At 42.4% G+C, this 15,003-nt stretch overlaps 1 protein-coding gene across 7 annotated transcripts in view; it reads right to left on the bottom strand.

Moving 5' to 3' along the window:
• Window positions 1-399: 399 nt before the first annotated feature.
• fgfr2 (fibroblast growth factor receptor 2) overlaps window positions 400-15,003 on the bottom strand; it is a 38,120-nt gene continuing 23,516 nt past the window's right edge. For 5 of the 7 annotated variants that reach the window (XM_067526034.1, XM_067526005.1, XM_067526052.1 and 2 more), the window contains 10 exons: window positions 14,390-14,589; window positions 13,496-13,635; window positions 10,802-10,923; window positions 9,932-10,042; window positions 9,453-9,643; window positions 8,614-8,736; window positions 7,361-7,431; window positions 4,071-4,208; window positions 3,377-3,482; window positions 400-1,941 (listed from right to left, as the gene is read on the bottom strand). In XM_067526034.1, coding sequence (XP_067382135.1) covers window positions 1,777-1,941; window positions 3,377-3,482; window positions 4,071-4,208; window positions 7,361-7,431; window positions 8,614-8,736; window positions 9,453-9,643; window positions 9,932-10,042; window positions 10,802-10,923; window positions 13,496-13,635; window positions 14,390-14,589 — 1,367 coding nt within the window. In that variant the 3' untranslated portion in view covers window positions 400-1,776. The remainder of the gene's footprint in view (window positions 1,942-3,376; window positions 3,483-4,070; window positions 4,209-7,360; window positions 7,432-8,613; window positions 8,737-9,452; window positions 9,644-9,931; window positions 10,043-10,801; window positions 10,924-13,495; window positions 13,636-14,389; window positions 14,590-15,003) is intronic. The other 2 variants (XM_067526044.1, XM_067526024.1) reach the window with 1 other exon arrangement.

Raw genomic sequence — 15,003 nt, 5'->3', positions numbered from 1 at the left:
ATGCAGTGGAAAATCTCATCCTTGCATAAAACACAAAGAAAGCACTGAGTAGTTAGTAATGAGAGCTAAATCATCTCCAACCATATCAGATGCTAAGGGGGATGTATAGTTTAATGATAACACATGCTCTTATACAAATGAAACAGAATCAACCAGTTATCTATGTTTTTACTTACTGCAAAAATGCCAAACTCAGTGCAACTTACACATTCGAAATCCAAGTCAGGGATTAAAACAAGAATATGTACTTTTCCATCATTTATTTCGCAAATGTGCCATGTACACTTGCAAAAGAACATCTTAAAGTTGGTCCAGTAGAAAAAAACACTTTGTTGTGAACAAATACTTTGTTTTTGAGCTTTCAATTCTGTAAAGTAAATTTAATGTCTATTTTTATCCTGAAAGTGGGAGCGTATTGCTAGTAGGTATTTCCAAAATCTTTTTCTTTCAATCATATATAAATATCCAGAAATCAATCTTGTTTCCAAATGCAAAGCTAATAAAGAGTAAAACGACTGGATAGAAATGGCATCATCTACATAAAAAGGGATTAGCTGACTATAAAATGTACAGTTTTTAAAATTTAACTTAATATTCACATTCATATATAAAACTTACAAAACCTGGATCTTTCAAACCCACTAAAAATATTTTTTCTGTTACTGCTGAAAGATCATTTTAAATTACCATAAATTTAATGGATTATTTGTGTATTATCAGCTTCATTAATGTCATAAATTCTGCCATATTGTTTTTGTTCTATTATCCAGACTTTTATGATTCATTTACAAAAAAAAACACAAGTCAATAAATTAACATGCTACCTCAGTCCCTGAAAGCCAATACTCATCTGTGTTATCGAGTGAGAGTAAAACAGGTTTTTGTGTATATTAGTGTGTATCTATGTCTGTATATGTGAGTGTGTGTATGTGTGAAAAGAAATATAGGACACATAACCTGTTAGCATTTCTGCCTCAAACTCAAAATATGATAGGGAGGGTGGGGTTATTTTGGAGTCCATACAAAAAATAATTCATTGTAAATATATATTTATATATATTTATACATATTTGAATATATTTACAAATATACCCAGCACTATACATTATACTGTGTATCTCCAGAATAATTGGGGAGGTTTATCAAGAGAACTGAAAAAGAAATGCATCAATATTACAAAATAAACCAGAGAGCAGTTTCTATATGTGCTCTCCTTCTATGCCTCTGTTTTGTTAGTCAGAGCTTTGTCTCTCAGTCCTTTTCCGATTTTTCATCAACTTCTTGTCCCTTGTTTTAAGTTCACATCGGTCCATACATTCCTCCAGGAGCAAACAGCAATCTTGGAATGCCAGCCACTGGAATGGGGTCACCAAACAAGTAACGTCATGGATTGCAATAAAACTCTCTGGGTACAAACTGAGAACCAAAATGAAAAGTCTGTGTGTTTAGGGAGAGGGAGAGGAGGAGGAGGGTCCCCAGAGAACGGCAATTCATTCAGTCAGTACAAAACAGCTTCTGTAGGGTCCCTGTCCTCTCATTTAAGACCTCGTGTGAGCGTGTAGTGTGTGCAGTGTGAGTGCATGAGAGTATGAGTGTGTGACAGCAGCGCTGCCACCAGCCCAGTCCCGTCTGGGTCCATTAGTCCACTGGAAGCCAGAGGGGAGGTGGGGGGGCAGGAGTTTGGGAGGATTTAAGAGAGGATAGGGTGCCTGTGCTGCGTATGTTTTGGGGGGTTGAGGGGTATGAGGTCAAGCTAGGGTAGGTTGGATGGGGGGCTCATGTTTTGACATTTCCATTGACTTGCTGGTACTTGGGGAGGCATGGCTCGTCCGGTAAGGGGTCGTGGGAAAACACAGAGTCATCACCGGAGGAGCAAGAGCTGCGTGTGTCAGGGAAACTGGGGGAATACTGCTCTGTTGGGGCACACAGGTCCAAATACTCCTGCAGACAGGAAAAAGAGAGGGTTGAGGGAGATTATTTACACTCAAACGCAAGCTCATATGTTACGGAAGGAAAAGACACTTTGAAGGAATGAGAGTCGAAGGACCTAGAGCGAGCAGAAGAACATAAATATCGTGCTGAAACCCACTCAAAAGGAACAGGGACTTTCCGGGGGGGCCGTAAAGAGAGGTGGAGAAGGCGCGTAATACCGTCATAATAATATTTATCTAAACCATTTAAAATCACCCTGTAAGGATTTATGAATCAGAGCCGAGAGAGGACTTCAAACTGAATACTGTATTAAAATATTTGCAGGACTAATGTAATAAATTGAATGTTGCACTGCTGACTGGTGGGGCAGGAGACAGCTGGGTTGGCCTAGTTGCAGTTTTGGTGCTTTACAAAACAGTTTGTGTTGTTGTTGGGGATATAGGATACATTTAGACCAGAGAACTGTGGCAGACATGTGGCATCTCAGGCTTTACAGCATCCCAGCCCACATAACTCTCAAGTTCAATCAAAGCTGACAATTGACAGTGAAACACCTAACATTATGAGATGTATGGAAAAAATAAAGGCGCTGGCAAAAATACATAACACTCCCCCAAAAAGATGAAGAAAGATGAAAACCAAGAACTCCTGTATTTAATTTTTGACTTGGTCCACTTTTAAGTTAAGTCTGAGGCAAGCTTTTCTCCCTCCTCTTTGTACTTTATGGCTGTTACAGGGACTGGTTGTGAGGAAGAAGAGTTTGGAAGAGGTTGAGTTTTCTAGAAAATAATCACTGGCTTCCATTTTCCCAGCTCAACAGGAGAAGGCTCATATTACTAAAAAACGTCCACATCTGCCAGCGGTTTCGGGCAGAGGGAAAAGAGGGGGGTAAAAGGCAAGAAAAGGGCGCTTTATTACATTTCAAAAGTTCAAACTCAAAGTTGGAATTTTTTGGCATAAATGCATAAACTTCCAGCTCCAAAGCAGACGACTCATGACAGTTTTCCATTGATGGCCTCTTTTCAGGTCGGCATACAGATATCACACAAGACAGCAAGGGGAATGGACTGAAATATAGTCCATTAAAGGGAGTGAGGCATGGATGTGATGATAGGGCAGGCTTACTGGGCTGTAGCAGCCATGTTTGGACCAAGATCAAATCACCCAGCCATTTTTTGGTCACCCATTAGGCCTGGTTTCAGCACCAGGGCTGCTAATGTTCCTAAAACTTTCAGCAAGATTCTGCTGAACCCTGCATGTACTGGCAAGAGTGTGATTGACTTTGGATAGAGAAACATGTTTCTGTGTGTAGGAATGTATTTTATTATTCTATTTTATTGTTGTGAAATACCAGTCTCCTGTTTGCCAGGAAATTATAAGGTTTGTGTAGCATGATTTCTGACCACCCTGAATCCATAAACTCTGGGTGAAGAGCTGAACTCACCTCGTTGGTGCTAAGGGTAAGGATGCGATCTAGATCCTCTACTAGCTGCTTGAAAGTGGGTCTCTGGGATGATATGGCATGCCAGCAGTCTTTCATCATCATGTACCTGAGAGAGAATATCAGAATCAGTTCACTCAAAGGAAAGGAAAAGATGAAAAGTGAGAGCAGAGTGATTCGGAGTGGTAGGCATTATTAAATCTGTCTAAACTCAAACTGTGCCACTCCTACCTTGTCTTCAAGTTTCAAAATTTGTCAGCTGAAATGATTTAGGACTCTGACTCTCCATATCAAAGAATAACTCAAAACAGCCAGTGTACTTGGACACCACCTCATTTTCTTACATTTGACTGCCTGCTGCTGATCACAAACATGCCTCCCAGAGCTAAAGTACTTGTGTGTGTGTGTGTGTGTGTGTGTGTGTGTGTTTGTGTGATGCATTGCTTTTGACTTTGTTCTCCATCAACCCTCTCAGTGTGGCACCATGTCAGAGCACTGCCATTGTCCACTGACTGCAGTGAACTCATTGTGAATGAAGATACTGATAGCAGGCAGTCCCAGCTGTGCAGAGGTCTGACAAAGTGGACTAAGAGTCGTGGATATGATGGAGACTGGGGTGGTGTTGAATCTGGGTGTACAAGGTAGTGTGCACTTGGTTAGAGAAGATGTCAGCTTCACAGAGAAGGGTAATACGTACAGCTCATTGGTGCAGTTGCCAGGCTTATCCATGCGATGGCCCTCTTTGAGCAACTTGAAGAGCTCTTCAACAGGAATGCCAGGGTACGGTGACCCCCCTAGGGTGAAGATCTCCCACATCAGCACCCCAAACGACCAGCTGGGAAGATACAAAAAAAGACATGTATGTTATTAACGCACTGTAGTCGTGATATCTGTTTATCATTACATATTGCTGGAGAGGTCCTGGCTTAAAATGAGTAAGATTAACGTGAATGAGTGTCTCTTTCTTTGAGCTTCAGATAATTTACATAAAGTCACTTGGGCGACATTTGGAAACATCTTAAACTGTGTGACTGCAGTGGTGTCAATGCCCTCTTTCTGCCATCCGGTGGCTTGTGGCGCGAACCCTCTCCCAGTGCCACTCTGGCCCTGATGTCAATGACGGCTTTTGTGCCCGGCTGGCCGGTCAGACAGACCATCATTGTCCAGTCATACCACACCAAAACAAACACTGGATGACCCACAGCAGACAAAGGAGGAGGGAGAGATCCAGAGATTGCGGGTGACTATTAACTACTTCCTTATCACTGTATCTGGTAGTTAAATATCAGTGAACCCATGCTGCTGATCTCCATCACTGTCATGCTGCCTCATATGAATACTTCTAGCGCTGACTGCATGCTTAATTCATGTCAACACAGAGGCTTTATTATAACACAGAAATATGCTTACAAACACAAATATGCACATATGCATTCAGTCATGCCAGTGGTCCAATCAGCAGGTTGAGTGTTTATCAGTGCCTCCATCTGTTTACACAAACCTCCCCAGGTTTGTTCACTCCTTTATCACTGCGTTGTATCTTTCCACTTGTTGACACACTCATCTTATGCTTCTTAGTTACTTTGTAACAATCTCTCAGTGCCTGCCAACCTGTTGGCCTGTGAAGGTTCGTGTCCACCTGAAACCAGCCGTGACTCACCAAATAAACCAGCTCTACTACATGTTCTGGGTCATGTTAAACAGTCCGGGTAGAGTCTGCTTGTGTATTTTCTCAAAGCAGATGCATAAACTAAACTTGAGCAAACAACTAATTAGTATAAAAGTGATAAAGGTAAATTAGCAGCATTCACAATGATATATCTGGAATTTATATCCCAGCCAGTTAAGGCAAAGTATATGTATGATACCGACTTAGCATGAATATGATCAGAAAACCACTCAATACATTAACATATATCAGTGTATAGTTGTGTGCAAAAGTTTGCAAAAGCCTTATTTTGATGTTTTAAGATCACATCGGTCCATATGAAGTTTAAACTTTGTTACCAATTTTTTCTACTAAACTTTTCTTTTATATATATTCTTTGACCAAGTACTAGCTCAGTCTGTATTATTGTTGTGTGAGGATTAGGGTTTGCATCCCCTTACTTTGAAATGGCATATAAAGTAAATGGTAAATGGTCTGCACTTATATAGTGCTTTTCTACCTATTGGCACTCAAAGCGCTTTACAGTGCTTCTTATTTTACCCAATCACGCTCACAATCACACACACACACACACACATTCATACACCAATGGGGGAGCTGCTCTGCAGCTGGCCAACACTCACCGGGAGCAACTAAGTTGGGGTTCAGTGTCTTGCTCAAGGACACTTCGACATGTGACCGGAGGAGCCAGGGATTGAACCAACAACTGTGAGATTGGTGGACAACCGCTCTACCTTCCTGCGCCACAGTCGCCCCTAAAAGGGGTGCAGTTAATCATAAACTAATAAAAAATAATAAAAAAATGAAATGTATCTGATGGAAACATCAAAATTCAAGGCTCTGATATGTAGTATACACTAGGAGGTAGAAATGAAGGATTTTACATTTTATTTGTTTTGTTGAAATGCCTCCACCAGGCCTGGTTGTGATTCTATCTTTCTGAGCTTGCGGTACAACTCCTGTCACAGCTGGGGCTCCTGGGCGCATTTATCAAGGAGTGAGTTTCATTGGAATTCATGTATTCATTTAATCTGATGTCATGTATGGATCGCCTGTGCTTGTGGTGATGTTCGAGTGGAAGCCCTCCACCCTCCACCTCTCCGACACCTCTCCTCATCTTTCTTTTCTCGTCATACGCCACACGAAAAAGCCAATTACTAAATGTGAGTGATGAAATGCAATTAGCAGTGAGCTGATTGAAAGGACTATGTAGCCACTTACTGCCTGCACCCCTCCACCCCGTCTTAGCCACCCACACTCCCTGAAGGTATTGATTGGTGCTGCGCTATGCAACATGAAGGGCATCGTGTGTACATACACATATTATTTATGTGTACATACAAATATACACGACCATAGACAGTAGAGGCATTATCCAAGTGCTCAACTGGATAAGTGCTATGTTTACCATGCTGCTGTTGTATGACTCATAGACACACAAATGCACACGTTCCCAGGGGTCAGCATACAAGGCATTTATCTAATAACCACATACACTTTCTGCTGCTGATGTCTGGAGCACAAACTTCAAACAACACTGTCAGAACGTATAAGACTCAAACACCAAAAACAGAGGGACGCTATGCCTTTGTTCTGTTTTTAGAATGAGTACTCTCGAACTAAAAAAAGCAGAGACAGAGACGGGTCAGCAATTCACATACCAGATGAATGAAAACAAGAATGATGGGGTGAAAAGAAAAAGAGGGGGGGGGGGGGGGGGGGCTTATTTTGATCATGGAATGGCTCCATGAGCCACATGTTCAAAGTGTTGCTGAATGAGGAGCGGAGCGTGAAGAATAGATTGCAGGGGGTTAAAGGAGGAGGGTGCAGAGGGAATGAGGCTCTTAATGGAAAACAGCAGCATTGTTGCGTTCAGACGTGTGGAGACCCAAAAGGAGGGGAGACTTCCGAGCTGGGCTGGAGGAGAGAGCGGTAAGGCAGTGAGGGGGGAGGCCCTGGTGGGCTCCAAGGCTCTTCCTGGGCCCTTTGAAGCCAGTCAGATTAGTAACACGGCATTGGCTGCAAGTCTAGTGTAAAATCCTCACTTTTACCACAGAACAACCAAGGCTGACCCCCTATAGACAGTCACCCCCCACCTAACACTAGCACTGCACCAAAACACCTCACCAACTCCCTGGTCTCTTACTCCTGAAAAACAACCCTTGGATCTGACTGCAGGTCACAAGAAACCAGTTGAACACCTCACTAAGCACCGATTGTCTGTTTTACAGCATTTTAATAAGAAGGGTTTGTTCCCATCACTGATGTGTGTTTGATTTTGTATAATGTATTTGTAGTTATAAAACAGATATACTTACACATCACTCTGGTGTGTGTAGACCCGGTCAAACAGCGCCTCTGGAGCCATCCATTTTACCGGGAGACGACCCTGAGGAGACACACAGGTGAAAGAGGTCAAACTAAGTTCACATTCAAAGTGTCTTAATTTCTGGCCTGCTCAGCATGTTTAAAAATCATTCAGGGCTGCGGAACTCATTACTCCTGGAAAGGATGATATGTGAAAGCAGCCTGGGGAACAACACGTCTGGGAGGAGGAGGATTTCCCAGAGGAACATTTACATTGTTACAGCAATAGAGCTGATAAACAGGGTCACAGTTAAAGGAGCAAGTTTATCACTCCGAGCCATTAAGATACTGCCTGAGAAGCTAAGCGCAGCTGACAAGGGGCCTGGGTCAACATGTGTGGGGTCCTAATGGCAGAAATATGTGTCTCATTGCTGGTACAACACCTAAATAGGTCCTTATTTTCACCTGCTGTAAATCAAAATGTAAAAAAAATCTCACTACAAACAAAATCAGAAGTATGCAATAACAATGGTGAGAAATGTACATGCAGGTTTCCATTCATTACATGAACATTGTCACTTTACCCAGTTTACATTTCCACAGGGAAATACGCCAATATTTGACAACATCAATGGCCTCTGTAAACTACTGCTGTTCTATTAGACTGAACAAATAACTAACAGAAAGTTAAAAAATGTAGGACTACAATGATAGCTCTGTCCAGACTGGTCAAAGTAAATCATCATTATTGTTGCTGCTGTCTTCATCCTAATCACCATTACCATAAACATCACTGTATACTGTTGTTGTTGTCAGCTCATTCTCAGCATAATTGTGCATGGGATGAAAAGGCAACCACGCATATTAAATGAGGATGTGCAGGCAATGCTGCTCTGCTCTCCACTGGGAAAGAAAGACACCACCGGGACACTTTGGATATGTCAGTTACATTTAAGCAGTTTTCCTTTCTCTCTCACTCTGTCTCTCTTTCTGGCTAATTGAATAAGTGTCCGTAGAACCAAAGGAACAAGAGACTGGGGGATAAACAAGGCTGAGTATCCAGAAGCACTGCATTCACAAGCTGCCTGGGAACCTGTGGCTTCTGCCAAGACACCAGCCAAGGGAAAGAGTGAAACAGAAAAAGGAGGGAAGGGAGAGAATTAGAGAAAAGAGAAACGGGTGGACTAATCTCACACTGTGGCAAATATTCTCCTCCCTTAAAGCCTACATCCCTCAATGTGCGGCATGCAGGTTGAAGACTCACATTGGTCGTCTTTTTGTAGTAGTCGATGTTATGGACGTCCCTGGCCAGGCCAAAGTCAGCGATCTTCATCACGTTGCTCTCTGTGACCAGTACATTCCTGGCTGCCAGGTCTCTGTGTATACACTGCAATAGAAAGAATGAGAAAAGATGGTGAAGGGGAAAAAAGGCAAAAGAAGGGAGGTCAAAGAGTGGAAAATGTGAGGATAAAAGAAGAACAAAATAGTTACCACAGCCCGTAAAGGAAAAAAAAAAAAAAACAGGTGTATGCGTAATTTCAAATGCTGTTAAAATCTCTGTGGTACATATAACTGAAATCTCCTGCATGAAGGTACCACCTGAATAACGCCACAATGACTGCACCAAGATGAACATGTCTGGATAAGTAAGGATTCCTCACATGCTTTGCCACATACACTATATGGCACTTTCTGTGCAACGGTGCGCATGCGCGTCTGTGTGTGTGTGTGTGTGTGTGTTTGTGTGTGTGAGAGAGAGTAAGCTCTGTCACATTCCACCAGTGAGAGGGCGTGTGAGGCTGTATTTGGCCAATATGACTGCACCCCCTTTGTAGAAACTTCACAATTCTACTACACAGAGGGGCTTTTGTCATGGAATGAGAGACAATGCACAGATTGAGGGTGGGGGGGGTGGGGGCATACTGTTTTTAGGAGACAACATTCCCACGGTGACACACAAGCAAGCTTACTACGTAAGACCTTTCTGAATGCAACAGGTCAAACATTCTGTGTACTGGGCTGTCTGGGCAGCTAGAAGTGGGGGTGGGGATGTGAGAAGAAGATATTTTGGATGTTGTGCGTGTTGAGTGTGTGGCCTCTTACCTTCTGTGATGCTAGGTACTCCATTCCACGTGCCACCTGGTAAGTGCAAGAGACCAGATCTTTGAATGTTAGCTGTTCATCTGAGACACGGGCGATGTCATAGGAGTATTCCATGCCGGGCGGCCTGCGGGCTCTGAGGTACTCTCGAAGGTTGCCTTTGGAGGCATACTCTACTATCACATAGAGGGGACCTGCAGAAAACATGAGACTCACATCAACACATTACACAAACAATTACATTTCAAATGTGGTCAGAAAAAATGAGAAAATGACACTGGGGAATTTCAGAGTGAATTGTTATTGAAATATATAAAGAAGGGGCAATTTAAATGCCTTAAATTTTATGTTGACATCTTATTGAAGTCTGGATTAAATTACACCTGCAAATGGTCAGACACGCCCAGTATTGCAACCACAATTTATGTTAAGTTCATGTTCAAATCGCCTTCTTAAGGGACACTGTGTCCCACCCTACTCACCGTCTTGTGTACAGGCCCCCAAAAGATTAATGATGTTCTTATGTTTGCCGATCATCTTCATCATTTCCATCTCTGACACCAGGTCAGACAGGTCTTTCTCAGTGGCATCATCTAAGAGCAGAAAAGGTTGTCAGGAAAAAGTCAGCAAAACTAATCCACCCCAGTCATGTCTAATCTTTAACAGTTTGACTCAGCATTCAGGGCCTGCCCTTTCAGACTACACTTCATTTTGTAGGTGCTTCTGATTAAGTGCAGCTGACAGTTAATATGGACTTAAGTTACCAAAGCAAAAGAAGTTCACAGAGGCCACAGAGGCATCCTTTTAGTGCCAGGGGAGGAACCGGAGGAATTAAAGACGTTCAATCTGGATTCAATATCTGCAGGACAGGCTCCTTTTTCATAGGACTTATTGAAGCAGAAGTCGTATCCAGACAGTCAGAATGGCATTGCCTGCATTCCTCTGCACCATTACGTTACTGGTAGTTGTTCTAAAGAGCAGATTTCAATTGTCAAGGTAGATAGCTGCTGTACCTGATCTAAGTGCTCCTCCAACCCTAAACCAACCCAGTTCCCCCTCCTGCTGCTTTCATTAATCACAACAGTGCTGCTAGTGTGGCTTGTCTCTTTGTGTGGGTGCTGACTGAGCTCCAGCCAGCTGCTACTCTGGGGTCAGGTTTGTGGCCACCCCTAACCCTTACCTACCCTACCCACCTCCTCCTGGCCATCACTCAGCAGCCACCAATAACAAACAATAATGACAGCCCCAGGCTCCACCTTGGCCTTTTCTGAACCTTCACTGGAGCATAAATTACACATGACATAATAAGGCAGTGAACATCTTATCCCAGTAGCCTGATTTAAAACACAAACCTTTCAGCATCTTGACGGCGACAGTTACAGCCTCTTTGGGTTTGTCCTTATCAATGCCCAGGGCCTCTGCCATTACAACCTGTCCAAAGCAGCCTTCACCTAGGGGCTTGCCCAGGGTCAACCTGCAGCCATCAGACAGCAAACACAAAAGAGGAACAAGAAAAAAGACAGGAAATAGATTAGCTGCTAAAACACAAACTAAATCTCATTGACCTGATCTGACTGCGGCATCGATTCACTCCCTGTGCAGAAATAAACAGGTTAGATAGAGTGCGAGATTGAGACAGGGAGTGAAACCTGGCAACAAGCCAGTTTCTCAACTTCACCCTGTCTACTTTTCCTTGATTGTTCTCTCTCTTACAGGTGTGTGTTTGTGTGAGCGCTTTATTGGCGCTGTGACTGCAGCCTGTGCCAGGGCAGTAGGTAGGAAGGCAGACGTGGCAGCGATAATCACCCGATAAAGCCAGGGAGAGGCACTCTATTCTAAACTGTTTATCCTGCCTTGGCATGTTCCAATATACACTCTTTACAAGTTATTACACCAGGCTTAGCTTAGCCTCGTCACATTAGCTGTGACAGATGGAATGCTGGCTTAGTGTTGCCATACAGGTGGGTAATACCAGATGGAAATTTAAGTACAATTTTATTATAAGCCATGTCACAATGGCTAGTGTTTCAAACATTATGTCCAAACTATAGTACACTGATTGATATAGGCAAGAAATAATACTCAGCGACATGCTCTTTCACAGCTTTCCATCACAGTCACACCTATCTGACCCCTGAACTAGCATTGTAACCTGGTGTCCATTCACTTGATTGTAAGCTGTTGGTCCCACCCTTAAGGCCGTGGCTGTGTAAACATGCCACAAAGCCTATGGCCTGAGGCCAGCAGCCGGCCGTGGTAACACAATTCCCTAACTGTCCACACATACTCGCCGTGCTCAATGGCAACTATTCTGTCCACTCAGCCGCACATAATCAATGTTATTTTCCCTCCACACAAAGTGCTAACATTCGTCAACATTGTGCAATCCCAACATGATCCTTCAAGTGCTGGGATGACAAGTGAGAGACACACAGATTTCTTTGTCTAGGCAAAGCATTCCCTTTGGTTGAAACATCAATTAAAATCAAAACTTTTACCAGAAGACCCGTTTGGATCTTCAAAAAGATTCAAGCCTTACATTAGAACTGTTTTTTTTTCCCACTGATAAGTGATAATAAAATTTATGAGCCTGACTCTTTTTACAACCATTTTAACAAAAGACAGGCATTCAGGTTTATGCTTTGGGATTTTCCCTTTTCTTTCAAAACCAGAGGCCTTAATTGAGTATTAAACTACTCCAACCTTTTCTGTCCTATTAAATCTACCCTGAAGCTTATCACTGGCCACTGCAACTGTGACTAACCGAAACCTCAGCAGTGCTAATTCCTCTGGTATGAAACTGAGCAAACACTCTGGGCTCCAATAGGCAGATGAAAGCTGCAAGTGTTAACCACTAATTAGCACGGATTCATTCTTCATCAGAAGCATGTGTGTGTGACTATGTGTGAGTGAGTGTGATATAGCAGCAATTGTAATGATGAGGCAGGGACAGGGTGCCAAGTTCAGGTCATTTTACTAAAGCACCAGAAGATGAATCAGCAGCCTTTATCTCAGCCATCACAACCATTATTTCCCACTTACTACAAGTATTGCTACTACTGTTGCTTATTAGCGTTGCAGTCGAGTAAAAAAAGTTTATAGCACTGTATTTTTTACTGTTTAAAGGGCGGCTTCACCAATTTTCAACTTGCTGTCCATGGGTTTAATTTGGGGTGTAAATATACATTAATGCTTTTAAAGTTTCCTCTGACTTCCCTTTATTAAAATATTTTTTCTGCTTTTAGCTGAAAAACTCCTCGAGATGACATCACCCAGAGGAGTTTCTCATCATTAGGAGTTCAGATGATGTCATCTGGTGGAGCTCTGGATAAGCAGTTGACCATGATTACAAACTCCATAGTGTGAGCAGCAAGAACTGAAGGTTCCTCCATGTGATGTCATCTGGAGGCCTTTTTCAGGTAGAAGATAATAAGATTATTTTGATAATAGGGAAGTCAATGGAAAGTTTAATGTCATTCAAATAATCAAGTCAATATAATTTTATGTTGATAAAAAAAAACATTCACTTGATTTGCCCTTTCAAGGTAAGGGGCTGAAAAGCTTTGCACTTACCTGTAATGGCATTCAATAGTTCTCAGATCATTTAGCAGCTGATAGTGATAATGAAGATAGTAGTAATGGCACTGAACACAGGTGCCAAAGATATAGAACTAAAAGTTGTCTTGTATACTGACAGGTACTGTACGCAGGCCTTGAAACCAAAGTGCTAATAAGTACCTCTGTGGCACTGCATGGCATTTCAAAGTTTTTCTATATTTTATGCAGGGGCTAAAAGAGTTTCACATAATTATACATTATGTATTCTTTAAAATGGTAAGACTTGCAATTAGGACTGGGTGATAATTACTATTTTGGACGTAAAACATTAATCTACAAGAGTAGCATGAAACATGAAACCAGCAGAAAGACTAACATTGTTTCTACAATAAGAGCAAGTAGAAATCTGCATATAGAAATAAATAGAACCTTTATAGTTGTTTCTCAGTTGCAAGATAACTAATGAAACAAGAACAGAAAGTGCTCACCTGTCTCGGGCAAACTCCCAGCGAGGGTCCTCAGGAAGGTCGTACTCAGGGATTGGCTCATCGTGTGCAGAGCTCCGGCGTGTTGTGATACGTACCAGGGGTGTACTGGAGTTCATGGAAGAGCTCGAGTCTGCCGACACCTACAGGAGGAGAGAGGTTGGCTGATCACTGCAGTCTGCGTTCATAGGTCAACTATAGCTCCAAGACATCGTTAGAGGAGATTTTCGTTTGAGCCTTTTGCCTTTTATCAATGTCGGTAAGTATGGTACAGTAATATGAAGACATCCTTAATTTCTATAGTTAATGCTTTAAAATTAAAAAGTCCTTTTAAAGGTCAGAGATCATATTTCACTGATCATTATAAGGTGAGCAACAAGTCATTTTGATGAATGCATGTTAATTACTCAGCCTCACCACTATCCCACCTCTGCTCTCTCCACCCTCATCTTACCTTTACATAGGAATTCGTCTCTCCGCAGAATGTAACCCAATGCTCTTTTGAAGCATAGCTTTTGGTTTCCCTTGAGGGAAAAGCATGACTTATACACACGCACAGTCACGCAAACACACAACCACACACATGCACGCATGCAGACACACATGCGCGCACACCCACACAATCCTGTGGCTGCAGTTTCACTAAATAGTGCTGGGAAATGCATGCCTTCTAAATGAGCTGGAGGTTTTAAAATACCAATCTATGCTATTTTATGTGAATTTCTGTGTATATAAAATCCAAAAATTAGTATTTAAAAAATGCAAAAATGTATTTTATTTTTCAACTTTACCCTCCTTTTTTTAATTGTCTGTCACTGTATTTCTACAGCATGTCTGCAGTGTGTGTTTATCTCCTCTAGGGGTGTTAGATGCCTTTAGAACTCTTTATCTACTTTCTGTTACCTGGCGGCGCAGGGGGATCTGCTTGCTCAATTTGTGGACTGCTGGTTGGCCCCCGAAGTCAGGTTTCTTTGCAGTGTTCTTCATTCGGCACACCACCACGATGCCGACCATGCAGGCGATGAGGAAGACTCCCGCACAGTATATTGCAATCTCCAAGTAATCTGGCGATATGGGTCCTGCGGTTTTCTCGAGGGCTGAGAAAAATATAGCAGGAGTCGAAAGGTAGAGGTCAATAGAGTTAAATATAAGGAAAACTCTCACATATACATATGGATAACACAGCCACATCTTTCATTGAAGACTAAATAGAAACACGTGGGTATCAGACAGTAAACACAGAGACTGTATCTGCAGGTGACTCATGTAAATGTAATCACCATCACGAATTTTGCAGCATCAGCACACCTACGTTTTTAATCTCACAGGCCTGCACATGGCTTAACAGTTTAAACAGATTTTAAATCTTCACTCCTCCAGTCAACCAGGTGTGCAAACGTCTGGATTCTGTGCTAATAGTGGGGACACGCGAGCACACCCACCCACAGACAACAGAACAAATCATGAACAAGGGAAAGCACTGCCTATGGTGATTATATATGGCCTGAACT

The sequence above is a fragment of the Channa argus genome, chromosome 1 (genome assembly GCF_033026475.1).
Source record: "Channa argus isolate prfri chromosome 1, Channa argus male v1.0, whole genome shotgun sequence".
Taxonomy (NCBI): domain Eukaryota; kingdom Metazoa; phylum Chordata; class Actinopteri; order Anabantiformes; family Channidae; genus Channa; species Channa argus.
The sequence above is the reverse complement of the archived record's forward strand: the minus strand, read 5'-3'. Positions and strand labels throughout refer to the sequence as shown.